Source organism: Stomoxys calcitrans, chromosome 2 (assembly GCF_963082655.1).
Source record: "Stomoxys calcitrans chromosome 2, idStoCalc2.1, whole genome shotgun sequence".
NCBI classification, from domain to species: Eukaryota; Metazoa; Arthropoda; class Insecta; order Diptera; family Muscidae; genus Stomoxys; species Stomoxys calcitrans.
The window spans coordinates 140,782,629-140,801,473 of record NC_081553.1 but is presented as its reverse complement, the minus strand read 5'-3'; the positions used below and the strand labels follow the sequence as shown (position 1 = coordinate 140,801,473).

Genomic DNA, 18,845 nt, shown 5'->3' with positions numbered 1-18,845 from the left:
CTGGTTTTTGTGTGTGTCGTTTCATAGAAAGTGGCGCACAAAATTGAAATACGGAAAAATTCAGAGAAAAGCTGTGAAAAAATTTAACACATATTATGCAACAACTAGCGGAAAAGAAATGAAAAGTGTCAGTGAAAACGAATGTTGTGAAAATATAAACTGAACCATTCGAGCAAGAAGAAAGCAAAAAAAAACCAACATCGACAACAAGTCCAAAGAATTCGAAGGAGCTGGTTCCAGTGCAAAATATGATTATACATAACATTTATCATAGATACGCGTATTCTTGCCACACCATCCATAAATGTCTGACGGCGTCCATGCCACCCAATTCTGGCCACACAACAAAAAACCCCATTGCCTCGAACACTACCGTGAGCAACCTTTGCCAAGGAAACCACGAGTTAAGAAGAAAACCATTTTAACGGGTTTCCTTTCCTGCAAAATATATCTCACACTAATGCCGTATTTCACGCATTTCCGTTTTGTTTTCACACAGCGCAAAATGGAGAAATAAAAAAACCTGAACACAAGATTTCCGGACAAACGCGCAACTTTACCACAATTTACCAACAACGTGAATTGAAATGATACGGCCCCGTCCTTCTGTGGCGCTATCCCCTCCTCCCTAATTGCTGCACACAAAAAATATCAAAACTTTAATAATTCTCCACAACGAACAGACCCACTTCGCTAAAAGTGAAAAAGGTGGAAGAAAAAATCAACCGAAAACAAAAAAAAAAGTAAACGAAAATACGTTAAACTTAAAATCAAGCAATCTGCTTGGCAAACAAACCATATACAATTGTGTCTGAGGCACTGAAGTGAATTCGAAAATATTTAACTCTTCGCAATTCCTTAAGCAACAAATCGCAATTGACTTAAAGTTGAAAGGACTTCAACAGTTGGAACGCAGCACAGCAGACACGCAACTGACACAAACAGCAGCCCGAGTTTCAGCATGGATGGCATTTACATACTTTTGGTAACACTTCTGGCGATTGGTGAGTACAGTTATTGCTTTTTTTTGTTATAAATATTCAGATCCTATAGCAAATCTATAGAATATAAAGAAAAAATATTATTAATCAGTTTATAAAATACCATCAAACAATTTTGTAAAGTAAACAATAAACCTACATCCGAAATAATAGGAGTGTGATCCTCTAAAAAAACATTTTTTTATCATTTTTTTTTAGGTAGGATGTATTATTAATCTATTCGTTCAATTGTATAACAATAAAGTTAATTTAAGCTACAATTATTTGAAATATTTCATTGAATAATTTTTCCCCCCAAACTAGATGTTTAATATAATAGGAGTATTGATTCATAACCCAATACTTTTAAATCAAGCGGCTGAACCGTTTTCTTTACGGTCCATCCCCCTTACACTAATTTTTAGAAACGCCAGATCTCGGAGATGGGTGGTGCTATTTAAGCGAAATTTTGTGTGCTCTCATGGGGTACCTAGGGGGCTGCCCCACCCTAAAACCTACCAAACATATATTTAGACCAATCACGACAATATTGGACTTAAATGAAAGGTATTTAGGATAAAAAAAAAATATCTGATATCCATTTGTCGAACCAAGTGCTAGGGGGACCACCCCAACCCCCAAAACACTCCTAAATCGGACATATTTACCGACCATGGCAATATAAGTGCAAATGAAAGGTATTTTGCGAGTAGAATACGAATCTGATATCCAAATGTAGGACCACGTTTCTGGGGGTCCACCCCTTCCCCAAACAGGACTTATTTATTAGAGTGTAGAATTAGAATCTTATATCCAAATAAGGGACCAAGTGTTTGGGGGCCGTCTCTCCCCAAAAACATCCCCCAAAGGGGACAAATTTACGACCATAGCCATATGGGGCTGAAATGAAAGGTCTTTGGGAGTGAAGAACAAATCTGATATAAATATTTGGGAAAAGTGTCTATGGGGCCACCCCACCCCCACAACACCACCCAAATAGTAAGTATTTGCTGACCTTTGCAATATGAGGCTCAAATAAGAGGGTTTTTAGAGTGGAACACGAATCCGATATATATTTTCAAGGCCAACTTACTGAGTGGCCGCCCATCCCCCAAAAACACCCCACCCAGCCGGTAACGTTTGCCGACTGTGGAAATATGGGGCTCAAATTAAAGGTATTTGCGAGTAGACCACGTATCTGATAACAACATTAGGGACCAACTGTCTAAGGGACATCCCACCACCATAACAACCCCCAAATAGGACATATTTTCTCACCAAGACAATTTGGGTCGTAAAGAGAGTGGAACTAAATATTTATAGTTTTTAGGGCCAATACCCCAAACCGGACATATTTGCTGACTTTTGCAATAAGGAGTTTAAATGAGATTTAAAATCGAATTTGATATCCAATTTTGAGGCCAATGGCAAAATGGGGTTCAAATAAATGATATATAGATATACGAGAATAGAGCACGTTTCTGATATATTTTTCGGGCTTAGTGTTTGGGCGACCACCCCAATCCCCCAAAACACCCCTAAATCGGCCATATATACCGACAATGTCAATGTGGAGCTTAAATGAAAGGTATTGGGGGGTAGAGCAAGAATTGATACCCACTTTCGGGACCAATTTTCCGGGGCCAGCCCCTTTCCCAAAATATGGGGTTCAAATAAATGATTTATAGATATATGAGAATAGAGCACGTTGCTGACATTTTTTTCCGGGCTCAGTATTTGGGGGACTACCCCAATCCCCAAAACACCCCTAAATCGGCCATATTTACCAACCATGTCAATGTGGAGCTTAAATGAAAGGTATTGGGGGTAGAGCAAGAATTGATACCCACTTTCGGGACCAATTTTCTGGAGGTCAACTTCTTTCCCAAAATACCCTACAAGCAGCAATTTTTTAGTGACCATCGCAAAATGGGGCTCAAATAAAGGTATTTCGAAGTAGAATACGAATTTGATATTCAAATGTAGGACCATGTATTTAGGGAATCACCCCTTCCCCAAAACACCCCGCAAAGGGTAAAAAATTTTTGACCATGCCAATATGTGGTATTTAAGACTAGAAAACGAATTTGGGCCATGTGTTTGCGGGATGCCTTATCGTGTAAACTCCTCTAAATCAATGGCAATATGGGGTTTAAATATATTGTTTTTGAAAGAAGAGCACGATGCTGATATGTTTTCACGACCAAGTGCCTGGGGGACCACCTCACCCCCGAAAACACCCCTAAATCAGATATCATGAGAATATCGGGCTGAAATAGAGTATTTTAAGAATGGAGTACACCTTACATCCAAACTTAAATTCGTAGACCAATAAAAATCATATAGGATTCGGACAAAGGCACTTATATTGTTAAATTGTTAGTCAAGCGATATACTATTTTTGTAGCATGGTATTTCACTAAAAGCTCCTAATTGTCGAAAATAAATATTCCAAGGAAACTTTTGTTCCATATAAAGTAAACGAAGGCGCAGCGGAGCGGGCCCGGGTCAGCTGGTAAAGTATATATATTCTGGATCGCCTCGACATTCTTAGTAGATCTAGCCAGATCTAGCTTATGGCTTCCAACAACTGTGCAAAATACGGTTCAAATGTGTCTATAACCTGGTATAGCTCTCAATTAAACCCATTTAAGCCGATTTGACTTATTGAGTTATTACAAGCCGCAATTTTGTCCGATTTTTCAAAAATTTCAACTAACAAAATTTCATATTTGTAATATTTTATAGAGACAAAATTTAAGCACACTATTTTTATAGACAAAACTTTATAACAATTTTTCCTAATTTCTTTGTTTTAATACCCTCCACCATAGGATGGGGGTATACTAATTTCGTCATTCACGTCCGTCCGTCTGTCCGTCCGTCTGTCCGTCCGTCCGTCTGTCTGTCGAAAGCACGCTAACTTCCGAACTTATAACTTCTTATTAGTGTAGGTCGTAAATGGGCCATATCGGTCCATGTTTTGATAAAGCTGCCATATAAACCGATCTTGGGTCTTGACTTCTTGAGCCTCTAGAGTGCGCAATTCTTATCCGATTGAAATGAAATTTTGCACGAATTTTTTTGCTATGATATCCAACAACTGTGCCAAATATGGTTTAAATCGGCTCCTAAACTGATACAGCTGTCTTTTAAACAGATCTGGGGACTTGACTTCTTGAGCTTCTAGAGGGCGCAATTCCATATGCGATTTGGCTGAAATTTTGCATGACGTATTTATTTATTTTAATACCCTCCAACATAGGATGGGAGTATACTAATTTCGTCATTCTGTTTGTAACTACTCGAAATTTTCGTCTGAGACCCCATAAAGTATGTATATTGTTGATCGTCGCGACATTTTATGTCGATCTAGCCATGTCCGTCCGTTCGTCTTTCGTCAAAAGCACGCTAACTTCCGAACTAATAACTTCTTATTAGTGTAGGTCGTAAATGGGCCATATCGATCCATGTTTTGATAAAGTTGCCATATAAACCGATCTTGGGTCTTGATTTCTTGAGCCTCTAGAGTGCGCAATTCTTATCCGATTGGAATGAAATTTTGCACGACGTGTTTTGCTATGATATCTAACAACTGTGCCAAATACAAATCAAATCGGCTCATAAACTGATATAGCTGTCATATAAACAGATCTGGGGACTTGACTTCTTGAGCTTCTAGAGGGCGCAATCCCTAAACGATTTGGCTGAAATTTTGCATGACGTATTTTATTCTTACTTTCAACAACTGTGTCAAATAAGGTTCAAATCGGTTCATAACCTAATATAGCTGTTATATAAAACGAACTGTGATCTTGACTTCTTGAGCCTCTAGAGGTCTCTGGAGGTCGAAATTATTATCCGATTTGCCTGAAATTTTGTACGACGGATTCTCTCATGACCTTCAACATATGTGTTTATTGTGGTCTGAATCGGTCTTTAGCCCGATACAGCTCCCATATAAATCGATCTCTCTATTTAACTTCTTGGGCCACCAAAGGGCGCAATTTTTATTCGAATTGGCTGACATTTTACACAGGTCTCTAGCATATAATTTAATTGTGGTCCAAACCGGACCATATCTTGATATCGCTCTAATAGCAGAGCAAATCTTTCCTTATATCCTGTTTTGTCTAAGAAGAGATGGCGGGAAAAGAACTCGACAAATGCGATCCATGGTGGAGGGTATATAAGATTCGGCCCGGCCGAACTTAACACGCTTTTATTTGTTTATATTCATTTTCACTTGTTTTATATAATTTTGTAACATAACATTCATACTTCTATTTTTTTAACAAGGTCCTTCAAATACCAAACGAGAAAATAATCCATAGCATTAAATATATAATATAATAAATTATTTATAATAAGGTTATATTTGTAATTTTACTTCTTACTAAATACTCTTAGAATGTCAATTAATTTGGATGTTAATATTGTATAACAACAAATTTGTCTTGTGAAAATATGAGGTGGTATCACTTCTATTATTTTGAACACAGCTGTATATACTTTGTGTGGTCGGCTATTGGTATTTCAATATGTTACAAATGCAGACGCAAAATAAATACACACCCATCCTTTGGTAGCGTGTATGAAAATCTCTTAATGGGTTTGAAAACATTTTCAAACATTTATCCAAGCCCAAAATTCAAATACAAATTCGGCTAATTAATGTACGATTATGTTGTCTAATTGATGTTAAGTATTTGGTTATTTCAAATATTTGTTGAAGAGGCAATTAAAAGGGATAATGGACCTGAGGACTTCGTTTCGCTCTGAATTACCGAAAATATTATCTGTTTATTTTCCACAGTAACATTAATCCAATAAATACTTAAAATTTTATGTTCCACTGGCACCAGATGCGCCTCACTGAAGATTAAAGCCACCGAAACTTTTGTTTAACCAAAAATTCATATTGACTGTATGGACATTAAAAAATATTAACAAACCAGGCGCGTATTTCGCAATGGCGGCGGCGACGGCAGCGACAAAGGAAATATTTTTTGGCAGCATGTCTTGCTTGGGTACTTTTTTTTTGGCAGATTTAAAGCCTTAAACATTTCCCATAAAAAGATATGGCTAAATTCATTTAAATTTCATTATAACTTTTTATCGCTTTCTTGTATACAAATAAATTGAGATACACACACACACACATCAAAACCCTAACACAAGGTCATGCGTCTGAATATACACGTTTCAACACTTCTATAAATGAAAACATTCGCCACATTAAACCGAGAAGAGAATTCAAGTAAAATCTAATGTTTATTTAACTTTTTATTATCGATTCTGCGTTGATAAAAATTTATAGGCCCATGAATGTATTCAATATTTATGACGTTAGATATGATATACAGCCGCCTTTATGTAGTGATAGAGAGTTGTTTTATTGCCTATGTCTTCCTGTTTAACCCTCAGTGATTGCGATTGACGACGCTATATTAGAGGATGGAGGCTGTGTTCAAGAACAAAAATTGCACTTTCAACAAAAGGAAATTCCCAAATGCCGCAGTGAAGTTTTCAATATTCCAGGACTCAAATTCCCTACTCTGTGGAATTGACTTAGGAGGCTGTAGATATGGTGGGCAAATTGATATGCTTGTTCTTGATTGCTGAAATTTAAGAATTTTCCTTCAAAATGAAATTTCTGCACATCAGACCAACAAGTGATTTGAAAATAATTTGCCATAATTTTGATTGTCTTCACCGATCGTGCACATTTACAACTGGCGAAACGCTTATTGAAAGTGGTTGAATAAGTCGAAACGTACAAATATTTAGTCGTACTCCTAGGTCAGATTAAAACGAGGGCACGGATATTCATCCGATCCATGCCACTATGGACATATACCTAAGCAAGTGATCGGCTTGTTGTACGCTCTAAGTAATAACAATTAAAGCGTGGTTTATATGGTTTATAGGGAGCTATATCTAAATCTGAACTGACATGGCCCATTTGTAATACCCAAAGACCTACATTGATGCTTAGTATCTGTGCAAAATTTCAAGTTGCTAACTTTTTTTTTTTTTTTTTATTTATTAGTCTATAGATATTATAATCCTTACAGACTAGACTATATACAATATATACAAACTAAGCTTAATAACTACGAATTCATCAAAATAATAATCTTTTTCTTCAAAGAATATTTGTTTTCGCACAGATCTATATTATTGTAAAATTTATTAAATTCAACACATAAACGCCGAAATGGGTCATTGTTCCCAAAATTCGTACGATAGTATTCAACATGAAGAAGATTAAAATTTCGTGAAGGTCTCAGCAGCACGTTCAAGTAGATGTGGTCCAACAGAAACTCCGACTTCAAGTTTCCGTATAGTATATTTAACATGAAATTCAGATTCAGCATTGTACGCCGACTTTCCAACGAAGACAATTTGATCAAATTTAATCTTTCTTTATAAGATGGTAAAGTATTAAATGTCCAGTTACGTCTACGTAAGCAGAATAACACGAACTGTTTTTGCACAGACTCAATTGAATTGCAGTGGATTTTATAATTTGGGCACCATATTATAGAACCATACTCCAGTATCGGTCGAACAAGGGATGTGTATAGATTTCTTGTGACGATTGGATCAACAAACTCTTTGCTCCAACGCTTAACAAATCCTAAAGAACCATAGGCTTTATTGATCGTCAAAGATATATGTGATCTATAGTTTAACCTTTGATCTAACAAGAAGCCAAGATCCATGATTGATTCCACAGTTTCTAGGGGCGAACCGTTTATAGAGTAAATTGTTGTTAGATGATTTAATCTGTAAAACGATATATGTTTACATTTTTTTATGTTCAATTCCATTAGATTCAGTTGACACCAATCGTATAATCGGTCAAGGTCGGATTGTAGATTCAGTTGATCTGTGTCATTTTGAATGGTTTTGAAAAGTTTAACATCTTCTGCATACATAAGTACTCGAGAGATAGTGGCAGTGGATGGTAGATCATTAATAAATAATGAAAACAAAATATACCCAAGATGACTACCTTGTGGGACTCCAGATAAAACATCAATAGTTTTAGAAACAGAATCATTAAATTTTACAGTTTGAATGCGATTAGACAGGTAATTTGATATCCATGCTAGCAACGAGTCTGAAAACCCCAGGAGGTCTAGCTTGTGTAATAGAAGACTATGATTTACCTTATCAAAAGCCTTGCTAAAATCAGTATATATAACGTCAGTTTGCAAACGATTTCTAAATCCTTCGTTTACAATTGTAGTTAATTCCAAAACATTTGTTACAGTTGAGTATGATTTACGAAATCCATGCTGATATCGTGATAACAGTGAAGAAACTTGATGAGACAGTGAGTCAGTGATGATTTTTTCAAGAAGTTTCGGAATAGCGCTAAGCTTTGCGATTCCTCTGTAGTTGGTGACTTCAGATTTACATCCACTTTTAAACAGGGGTATAATGAAAGAATTTTTCCATAATGGAGGGAAATATTGTTTCCGTAAAGATTCATTAAACAATATTTAGAGAACACCGGACAGGGAATTTGCGCAATGCTTAAGAATATTGCTAGGGATACCATCTGGACCTGGATTGTAGGAACATTTCATATTCCTCAAATAATGCTGTATAGTATTAGATGTTGTTAGTGGAACAGATATCGTGCTATTTCCGTAGAAGCTTTGGGAGGGCTCATTAGTTTTATTATATGTTTTCCGGGAATAAGTAGTGGCAAAGAAGTCTGCAAACATATTGCTGATGGAAAGGTCATCATCCGCTTCGATGGCTCCAAATTTCAAAACTTTTGGAAAAGTATTCGACCGACGTTTAGAGTTTACAAATTTATAAAAAGACTTAGGGTTTACTTGTAGTTGACTTTTTATATTCGACAAATAAGTGTCGTATGAGATCTTATTGCAGATGTTATATTCAGATCGAACAACAGAGTATTTGGAAAAGTCCATCGCAGTACCAGTTTTCTTATACTTTTTATATAGTTTATTTTTATACCCTCCACCATAAGATGGGGGGTATACTAATTTCGTCATTCTGTTTGTAACTACTCGAAATATTCGTCTGAGACCCCAAAAAGTATATATATTCTTGATCGTCGTGACATTTTATGTCGATCTAGCCATGTCCGTCCGTCTGTCCGTCCGTCCGTCCGTCTGTCCATCCGTCCGTCCGTCTGTCTGTCGAAAGCACGCTAAATTCCGAAGGAGTAAAGCTAGCCGCTTGAAATTTTGCACAAATACTTCTTATTAGTGTAGGTCGGTTGGTATTGTAAATGGGCCATATCGGTCCATGTTTTGATATAGCTGCCATATAAACCGATCTTGGCTCTTGACTTCTTGAGCCTGTAGAGTGCGCAATTCTTATCCGATTGGAACGAAATGCATGACGTGTTTTGCTATGATATCCAACAACTGTGCCAAGTATGGTTCAAATCGGACCATAACCTGATATAGCTGCCATATAAACCGATCTTGGGTCTTGACTTCTTGAGCCTCTAGCGTGCGCAATTCTTATCCGATCAAAATGAAATTTTGCACAACGTGTTTTGTTGTGATATCCAACAACTGTGCCAAGTATGGTTCAAATCGGTCCATAACCTGATATAGCTGCCATATAAACCGATCTTGGGTCTTGACTTCTTGAGCCTCTAGAGTGCGCAATTCTTATCCGATTGGAATGAAATTTTGCACGACGTGTTTTCTTATTATATCCAACAACAGTGCCAAGTATGGTTCAAATCGGTCCATAACCTGATATAGCTACCATATAAACCGATCTTGGGTCTTGATTTCTTGAGCCTCTAGAGTGCGCAATTCTTATCCGATTGGAATGGAATTTCGCACGACGTGTTCTGTTATGATACCCAACAACTGTGCCAGGTATGGTTCAAATCGGTCCATAACCTGATATAGCTGCCATATAAACCGATCTTGGGTCTTGACTTCTTGAGCCTCTAGCGTGCGCAATTCTTATCCGATCAGAATGAAATTTTGCACAACGTGTTTTGTTGTGATATCCAACAACTGTGCCAAGTATGGTTCAAATCGGTCCATAACCTGATATAGCTGCCATATAAACCGATCTTGGGTCTTGAATTCTTGACTTCTTGAGCCTCTAGAGTGCGCAATTCTTATCCGATTGAAATGAAATTTTGCACGACGTGTTTTCTTATTATATCCAACAACAGTGCCAAGTATGGTTCAAATCGGTCCATAACCTGATATAGCTACCATATAAACCGATCTTGGGTCTTGATTTCTTGAGCCTCTAGAGTGCGCAATTCTTATCCGATTGGAATGGAATTTCGTACGACGTGTTCTGTTATGATACCCAACAACTGTGCCAGGTATGGTTCAAATCGGTCCATAACCTGATATAGCTACCATATAAACCGATCTTGGGTCTTGATTTCTTGAGCCTCTAGAGTGCGCAATTCTTATCCGATTGGAATGGAATTTCGCACGACGTGTTCTGTTATGATACCCAACAACTGTGCCAGGTATGGTTCAAATCGGTTCATAAACTGATATAGCTGTCATATAAACAGATCTGGGGATTTGATTTCTTGAGCTTCTAGAGGGCGCAATTCCTATCCGATTTGGCTGAAATTTTGCATGACGTATTTTATTTTTACTTTCAACAACTGGGTCAAATAAGGTTCAAATCGGTTCATAACCTGATATAGCTGCCATATAAACCGATCTGGGATCTTGACTTCTTGACCCCTAGAGGTCGCAATTATTATCCGATATGCCTGAAATTTTGTACGATGGATCCTCTCATGACCATCAACAAACGTGTTTATTATGGTCTGAATCGGTCTATAGCCCGATACAGATCCCATATAAATCGTTCTCTCTATTTTACTTCGTGAGCCCCAATGGGCGCAATTCTTAAACGAATTGGCTGAAATTTTACACAGGCCTCCAATAATAATTTAATTGTGGTCCGAACCGGACCATATCTTGATATCGTTTTAATAGCAGAGTTACTCTTTTCTTATATACTTTTTTGCCTAAGAAGAGATGCCGGGAAAAGAACTTGACAAATGCGATCCATGGTGGAGGGTATATAAGATTCGGCCCGGCCGAACTTAGCACGCTTTTACTTGTTATTTTTGACTTGTTCATATATTCCTCCTGGATCTACTACTGAAATCTATAAAGCACGCTTAGCAGCTATCCAATCTGTGCTAAGTCTTTCTAAACCAATGGACTCACTAATTGTAACTGGAGATTTCAATTTACCATCTATTCATTGGAAGGAAAATACAGCTATATCAGTTTATGAACCGATTTGAACCATACTTGGCACAGTTGTTGGGTATCATAACAAAACACGTCGTGCGAAATTCCATTCCAATCGGATAAGAATTGCGCACTCTAGAGGCTCAAGAAGTCAAGACCCAAGATCGGTTTATATGGCAGCTATATCAGGTTATGGACCGATTTGAAACATACTTGGCACAGTTGTTGGATATCATAACAAAACACGTTGTGCAAAATTTCATTCTGATCGGATAAGAATTGCGCACGCTAGAGGCTCAAGAAGTCAAGACCCAAGATCGGTTTATATGGCAGCTATATCAGGTTATGGTCCGATTTGAACCATACTTGGCACAGTTGTTGGATATCATAGCAAAACACGTCGTGCAAAATTTCGTTCCAATCGGATAAGAATTGCGCACTCTACAGGCTCAAGAAGTCAATACCCAAGATCGGTTTATATGGCAGCTATATCAAAACATGGACCGATATGGCCCATTTACAATACCAACCGACCTACACTAATAAGAAGTATTTGTGCAAAATTTCAAGCGGCTAGCTTTACTCCTTCGGAAGTAAGCGTGCTTTCGACAGACAGACGGACGGACGGACAGACGGACGGACATGGCTAGATCGACATAAAATGTCACGACGATCAAGAATATATATACTTTATGGGGTCTCAGACGAATATTTCGAGTAGTTACAAACAGAATGACGAAATTAGTATACCCCCCATCTTATGGTGGAGGGTATAAAAACAGTTTTCATAGGAGGTATAACCCTCAAAGGCCTTGGAGAATTAAGCGATGCAGTTGTCGCACTAACGAAGTTTTGTGGAGAAGGAGAATTCAAAGGTGAAAAGAACTTATTAGGACCAGAAGGTGTATTCAAACCAGAAAAGATGTTTGAACCAAACGGTGTGACAACAATTGGTGGCACTGTCTTAGTTCCAATGTTGTTCGTATCAGTAGTCATTTCGGTATTTTTTAAATTAGAATTTCCAACTTGAGTATCAGTAATCAGTTCAGTTTTCCTAAAATTTGAATTTTCTGCTTGAGTCACATCAGAATCAGTATTCGGAATTGGCACAGTTGAATTATTTCCAGTAGCAGTATTTCCAGTATTAATACTCAAAGGTGCTTGACCAGTTGTTTTGTTTGTCTTTGACTTCTTCCTTTTACGTGAATTATCATTTGGAGAACGGAGAGAATCTTCAAGACTTGAAGATTCATCGAGTAAATCTTTAAATTTTTTTACGCGTTAAATCTCTGTCGTGATTTCGGCATACGGGCGGACTGGCTAGATCGATTCAGAATGACAAGATGATCAAGAACATATATACTTTCTGGGGTCTAAGACGAATATTTCGAGGTGTTACAAACGGAATGACTAGATTAGTATACCCCCTCCCATGGTGGTGGATATAAAAAGTAACCTCTAAAAGTTCCTCTAAGTTAGGAATTCCGTTCTACTTACAAAATCCTCAATTGTTTTTCAAACCACGCCCTAAGTAGATGCATGTCTGGTATTGTGTCCCCACCTAAGTTTTGTTAGGTTTAACTGCCAGTCTGCCATCAGACTCACTCACTCACTTAGAGGTTTTCATCCATTGCGATACCATAGGTACACAAAAAGGAAGATGCTTTCTAGTTCCTACCGTTGAGCCATCCAGATCGCTTTAAAAAACCCAACAACTCCGCTAAATCAGACAGGTTCTCAAAGAAATGAGAACCTCCTTCCGACTGCTAGTGCGAGACACACACACGATGTCCTCACGGCTTCTGCAAAAGTCGTTGTCGGCAATCTTCAGTCCTTCACGATGTTTTCCGATTAGGCAGTGACCTGCCATGATGGACGCTATGACTGAGACGTCTGTTCTTAGCTTACATGTCGCTAGAGGCATACCCACAGATTCCAGTTTCCCTGGGGTGTGTAAGTTAGTCCCCTGCCTCGCAAACTCGTCCACTTTACAATTCCCTAGGATATCTCTGTGGCCCGGCACCCAGAACAGTTGAATTTTTAACTGTTCTACCATCTCGTTGAGAGATCTGCAACAGTCGAGGGCGGTTTTTGTGTTCAGAAAAACGTTCTCCAGGGATTTAATGGTTTCCTGCCTGTCTAAGAAGATATTTATGCCCACCGTCGTTTTGACATTATATCAATGCCATTCCACCACTTCCATAATTGCAAGGATTTCCGCTTGATATAACCAGTTCTAGATATTTAGAGAACACCCCGAACTGGTCATCTTGGAACCATCCATATAGAAGTGTATAAAACTTCTATTACCTGGGATATATTTGTTCCAATCGGTCCTATCAGTAATAGTGGTACAGTACTTTTTATCGAAAACCGGCTCCGGTAGAGTGTAATCCACACTGCCCGAAACATCGGATATTGTATCAATAATGGCACAGTGTCCGTAGCCGCCACATGACCAATGAGAAAACTCCCTTAGCCTCACGGCAGTGGTCGCTGTAATTTGTCTAGCCACAATGTCCAGAGGCATAAGATGTAGCATTAAAGTAAGTGCATCAGATGGTGTCGTCCTCAGTGTCGTCCTCAAACAAGCAATTCCTTGGATCCGGTTATCTATTGAACAGTAGGTGGACTTTTGAAGCGCCGTATACCAGACCACAACATCAATTTGCATTATAGGTCTGACAATAGCAGTATATACCCAATGCATGACACGCGGTCTTAACACCCAACCTTTGCCAAAAGCTCTCTTGTCATAAATAGGGCAAGAGCTGCCTTCCTTGCCCTTTTCAAAATGTTTGATTTCAATTTCCTGTTCAGCAAGACACCCAGGTGTTTTGCGCTTTCCTTTCCATAAGAATTAAATTAGCAAATTTTTCGAAAACAATGACATTTTTAAAATTCCTAGGGGTGCTTAGTCCAAGCACCAGAGGTCTTTCCACGCTTATGATGGGAGCTATATCAGGTTATATACCAATCTGAACCATACTTAGCAAAATTGTTGGAGGGTACAAAGTAATAGTAACAAGAAAAAGCGTGCTAAGTTCGGCCGGGCCGAATCTTATATACCCTTCACCATGGATCGCATTTGTCGAGTTCTTTTCCCGGCATCTCTTCTTAGGCAAAAAAAAAGGATATAAGAAAAGATTTGCTCTGCTATTAGAGCGATATCAAGATATGGTCCGGTTGGGACCACAATTAAATTATATGTTGGAGACCTGTGTAAAATGTCAGCCAATTCGAATAAGATTTGCGCCCTTTGGGGGCTCAGAAGTAAAATAGAGAGATCGATTTATATGGGAGCTGTATCGGGCTATAGACCGATTCAGACAGTAATAAACACGTATGTTAATTGTCATGAGAGAATCCGTCGTACAAAATTTCAGGCAAATCGGATAATAATCGCGACCCCTAGAGGCTCAAGAAGTCAAGATCCCAGATCGGTTTATATGGCAGTTATATCAGGTTATGAACCGACTTGTACTTTATTTAACATAGTTGTTTAAAGTAACAATAAAAAACGTCTTGCGAAATTTCAACCAAATCGGATAGAAATTGCGCCATCTAGAAGCTCAAGAAGTCAAGTCCCCAGATCTGTTTATATGACAGCTATATCAGGTTATGAACCGATTTGAATATTTGGCACAGATGTTGGATATCATAACAAAATACTACGTGCCAAAATTCATTCAAATTGGATAAAAATTGCGCCCTCTAGAGGGTCAAGAAGTCAAGACCCAAGATCGGTTTATATCACAGCTATATAAGGTTATGGACCGAGTTGAACCATACTTGGCACAGTTGTTGGATGTCGTCACAAAACACGTCGTGCAAATCGGAGAAGAATTGCGCACTCTAGAGGCTCAAGAAGTCAAGACCCCAGATCGGTTTATATGGCAGCTATATCAGGTTATGAACCGATTTGAACCATACTTGGCACAGTTGTTGGATATCATAACAAAACACGTCGTGCGAAATTCCATTCCATTCGGAGAAGAATTGCGCACTCTAGAGGCTTAAGAAGTCAAGACCCCAGATCGGTTTATATGGCAGCTATATCAGGTTATGAACCGATTTGAACCATACTTGGTACAGTTATTGGATATCATAAAAAAACACGTCGTGCAAAATTTCATCCCAGTTGGATAAGAATTGCGCACTCTAGAGGCTCAAGAATTCAAGACCCAAGATCGATTTATATGGCAGCTATATCAAAACATGGACCGATATGGCCCATTTACAATACCAACCGACCTACACTAATAGGAAGTATTTGTGCAAAATTTCAAGCGGCTAGCTTTACTCCTTCGGAAGTTAGCGTGCTTTCGACAGACAGACGGACGGACGGACCGACAGACGGACGGACATGGCTAGATCGACATAAAATTTCACGACGATCAAGAATATTTATACTTTATGGGGTCTCAGACGAATATTTCGAGTAGATACAATCAGAATAACGAAATTAGTATACCCCCCATCTTATGGTGGAGGGTATAAAAAGTCATTTTTTCGGCCAGGCCAAACTTTGGATATCCACCACATCCATTATATATGTCAACCGCCTTTCTTCATAATCCGGTGAAAAATTCATTATTTATGGACCTATAACAGCTATATTCAAATATGGTCTGATTTGAACCAAATTTGGCACGGACATTGAGTAGTCTAATAAATTCAAGTCACTGTTCAATCTTGGTTCAATATTTTTTTTTTTTTTTTGGCAGCTATATCCAAATATAAACCGATCTGAAACATACTGAGAAGGATGTCGAGTGACTTAACACAACTCATTGTCTCAAATTTTTGCAAAATCGGATAATAAATGCAACTTTTGTGGACCTAAGACCTTAAATCGGCAGATCGGTCTATATAGGGGCTAAACCAAGATATTGTCCGATATAGCCTATCTTCGAACTTAACCCGCCTATGGAAAAACAAAGAGTCTCTGCAATGTTTCAGCTCAATATCTCTATTGTATACCACTCTAGCGTGATTTCAACAGACAGACGGAGAGATGGACATGGCTAGTTCGTTTTAGAATTTAACGGCTATCAAGAATATACATATTTTATTGGGTCGGAAATGGGTATTTCGATGTGTTTCAAACGGAATGACGAAAGAAAATACCCCCATCCTTCGATGGGAGGTAAAGAAAAAAATAACAACAATAACTATTTGTATTTATTAAGGACCCATGGCCCTAAAATATTTGGTCCTCTGCGTACTAGGTCTAAAATACTTCAAAAAAGTAATATTAAATTCTTTAATGCGACATTTGCGAGGGCTTAAGCCATGCAAAGTTTTTTTACAAACTAGAATTGGACAGCAATCAACAATAAAATTCTGTGATACAAAATTTTAAAAGAAATTATGCGGCGGTTCTAATGTACCAATTCTGTCTTGTTGGTTCTTTTTATACCCTCCACCATAAGATGGGGGGTATACTAATTTCGTCATTCTGTTTGTAACTACTCGAAATATTCGTCTGAGACCCCATAAAGTATATATATTCTTGATCGTCGTGACATTTTATGTCGATCTAGCCATGTCCGTCCGTCTGTCCGTCCGTCCGTCCGTCCGTCCGTCCGTCCGTCCGTCCGTCCGTCCGTCCGTCCGTCCGTCCGTCTGTCTGTCGAAAGCACGCTAACTTCCGAAGGAGTAAAGCTAGCCGCTTGAAATTTTGCACAAATACTTCTTATTAGTGTAGGTCGGTTGGTATTGTAAATGGGCCATATCGGTCCATGTTTTGATATAGCTGCCATATAAACCGATCTTGGGTCTTGACTTCTTGAGCCTCTAGAGTGCGCAATTCTTATCCGATTGGGATGAAATTTTGCACGACGTGTTTTGTTGTTATATTCAACAACTGTGCCAAGTATGGTTCAAATCGGTCCATAACCTGATATAGCTGCCATATAAACCGATCTTGGGTCTTGACTTCCTGAGCCTCTAGAGTGCGCAATTCTTATCCGATTGGAATGAAATTTGGCACGATGTGTTTTGTTATGATATCCAACAACTGTGCCAAGTATGGTTCACATCGGTCCATAACCTGATATACCTGCCATATAAACCGATCTTGGGTCTTGACTTCTTGAGCCTCTAGAGTGCGCAATTCTTATCCGATTTGAATGAAATTTCGCACGACGTGTTTTGCTGCGATATCCAATAACTGTGCTAAGTATGGTTTACATCGGTCCATAGCCTGATATAGCTTCAATATAAACCGATCTTGGGTCTTGACTTCTTGAGCCTCTAGAGTGCGCAATTCTTATCCGATTGGAATGAAATTTTGCATTACGTGTTTTGTTATGATATCCAATAACTGTGCCAAGTGTGGTTCAAATCGGTCTATAACCTGATATAGCTGCCATATAAACCGATATTGGGTCCTGACTTCTTGAGCCTCTAGAGGGCGCAATTCTCATCCGACTAGACTGAAATTTTGCACATAGTGTTTTAGTATCACTTCTAACAACTGTGCTAAGTATGGTTTAATTCAAGCCATTACCTGGTATAGCTGTCATATAAACCGATCTTGGGTCTTGACTTCTTGAGGCTCTAGAGTGCGCAATTCTTATCCGATTAAAATGAAATTTTGCACCACGTGTTTTGTTATGATATCCAACAACTGTGCCAAGTATGAGTCAAATCGGTCCATAACCTGATGTAGCTGCCATATAAACCGATCTTGGGTCTTGACTTCTTGGGCCTCTAGAGAGCGCAATTCTTATCCGATTTGCCTGAAATTTTGTACGACGGATCCTCTCATGACCATCAACATACGTGTTTATTATGGTCTGATTCGGTTTATAGCCCGATACAGCTCCCATATAAATCGATCTCTCTATTTTACTTTCCAACATATAATTTAATTGTGGTCTAACCCGGATCATATCTTGAGCTCTAATAGCAGATTTTTCTTTCTTTCTTTTCTTATATAATTTTTTGCCTAAGAAGAGATGCCGGGAAAAGAACTGACAAATGCGCTCCATGGTGGAGGGTATATAAGATTCGGCCCGGCCGAACTTAGCACGCTTTTACTTGTTTAGTTTTTCTAGGTCGTTAAGGGATTTTATAACGGTAAATGTAGAGAAAAAACGGCGTTCGGTCGATTTTAAATTTTACACCTGCATAGCTTATGTTTTCGCGAAGGATTTTTATGATTCTTAACTCATCTCTATGCTACTAACAAAGTACCAAAAAAATATATATTTACTATTATTATACTATTATTAAATAAGATTTTTTTTACCAAAAAAAAATCGGTTGAAAAATATATGTATGCATTCTGAAGTTTTTTGTGATTCTACTTTTTGGTTTTATATTATACCCACCACTGAAGGACGAACTCATAATAGGTGCATTTTAATATCCGATCCGAAATTTGGGACATCGAGTTGTGTTAGGCCGTCGGCACTCCTGTTCAATGTGGCCTTGATCGGTTCAGATTTCGATATAGCTGCCACATACCGATCTTCTGATTTATAGTTTTAGGCCTATAAAAGGCGATCTTATTAACCGACTTCGCTGAAATCTAGCACAATGAGTTGTATAAAGCCTCTCGATATTCGAACCAAGTGTGGTCTAGATCGGACTATATGTGGAT

General features: G+C 38.4%; 1 protein-coding gene across 11 annotated transcripts in view; it reads left to right on the top strand.

Annotated features, from left to right (window-relative positions):
- Positions 1 to 18,845, top strand: part of LOC106093003 (fasciclin-3) — a 649,496-nt gene that overhangs the window by 103,863 nt on the left and 526,788 nt on the right. For 10 of the 11 annotated variants that reach the window (XM_059363882.1, XM_059363878.1, XM_059363877.1 and 7 more), the window contains exon 2: positions 28 to 1,004. In XM_059363882.1, the coding sequence (XP_059219865.1) occupies positions 962 to 1,004 (43 nt within the window). In that variant the 5' untranslated portion in view covers positions 28 to 961. The remainder of the gene's footprint in view (positions 1 to 27; positions 1,005 to 18,845) is intronic. The other variant, XM_059363879.1, reaches the window with a different exon arrangement.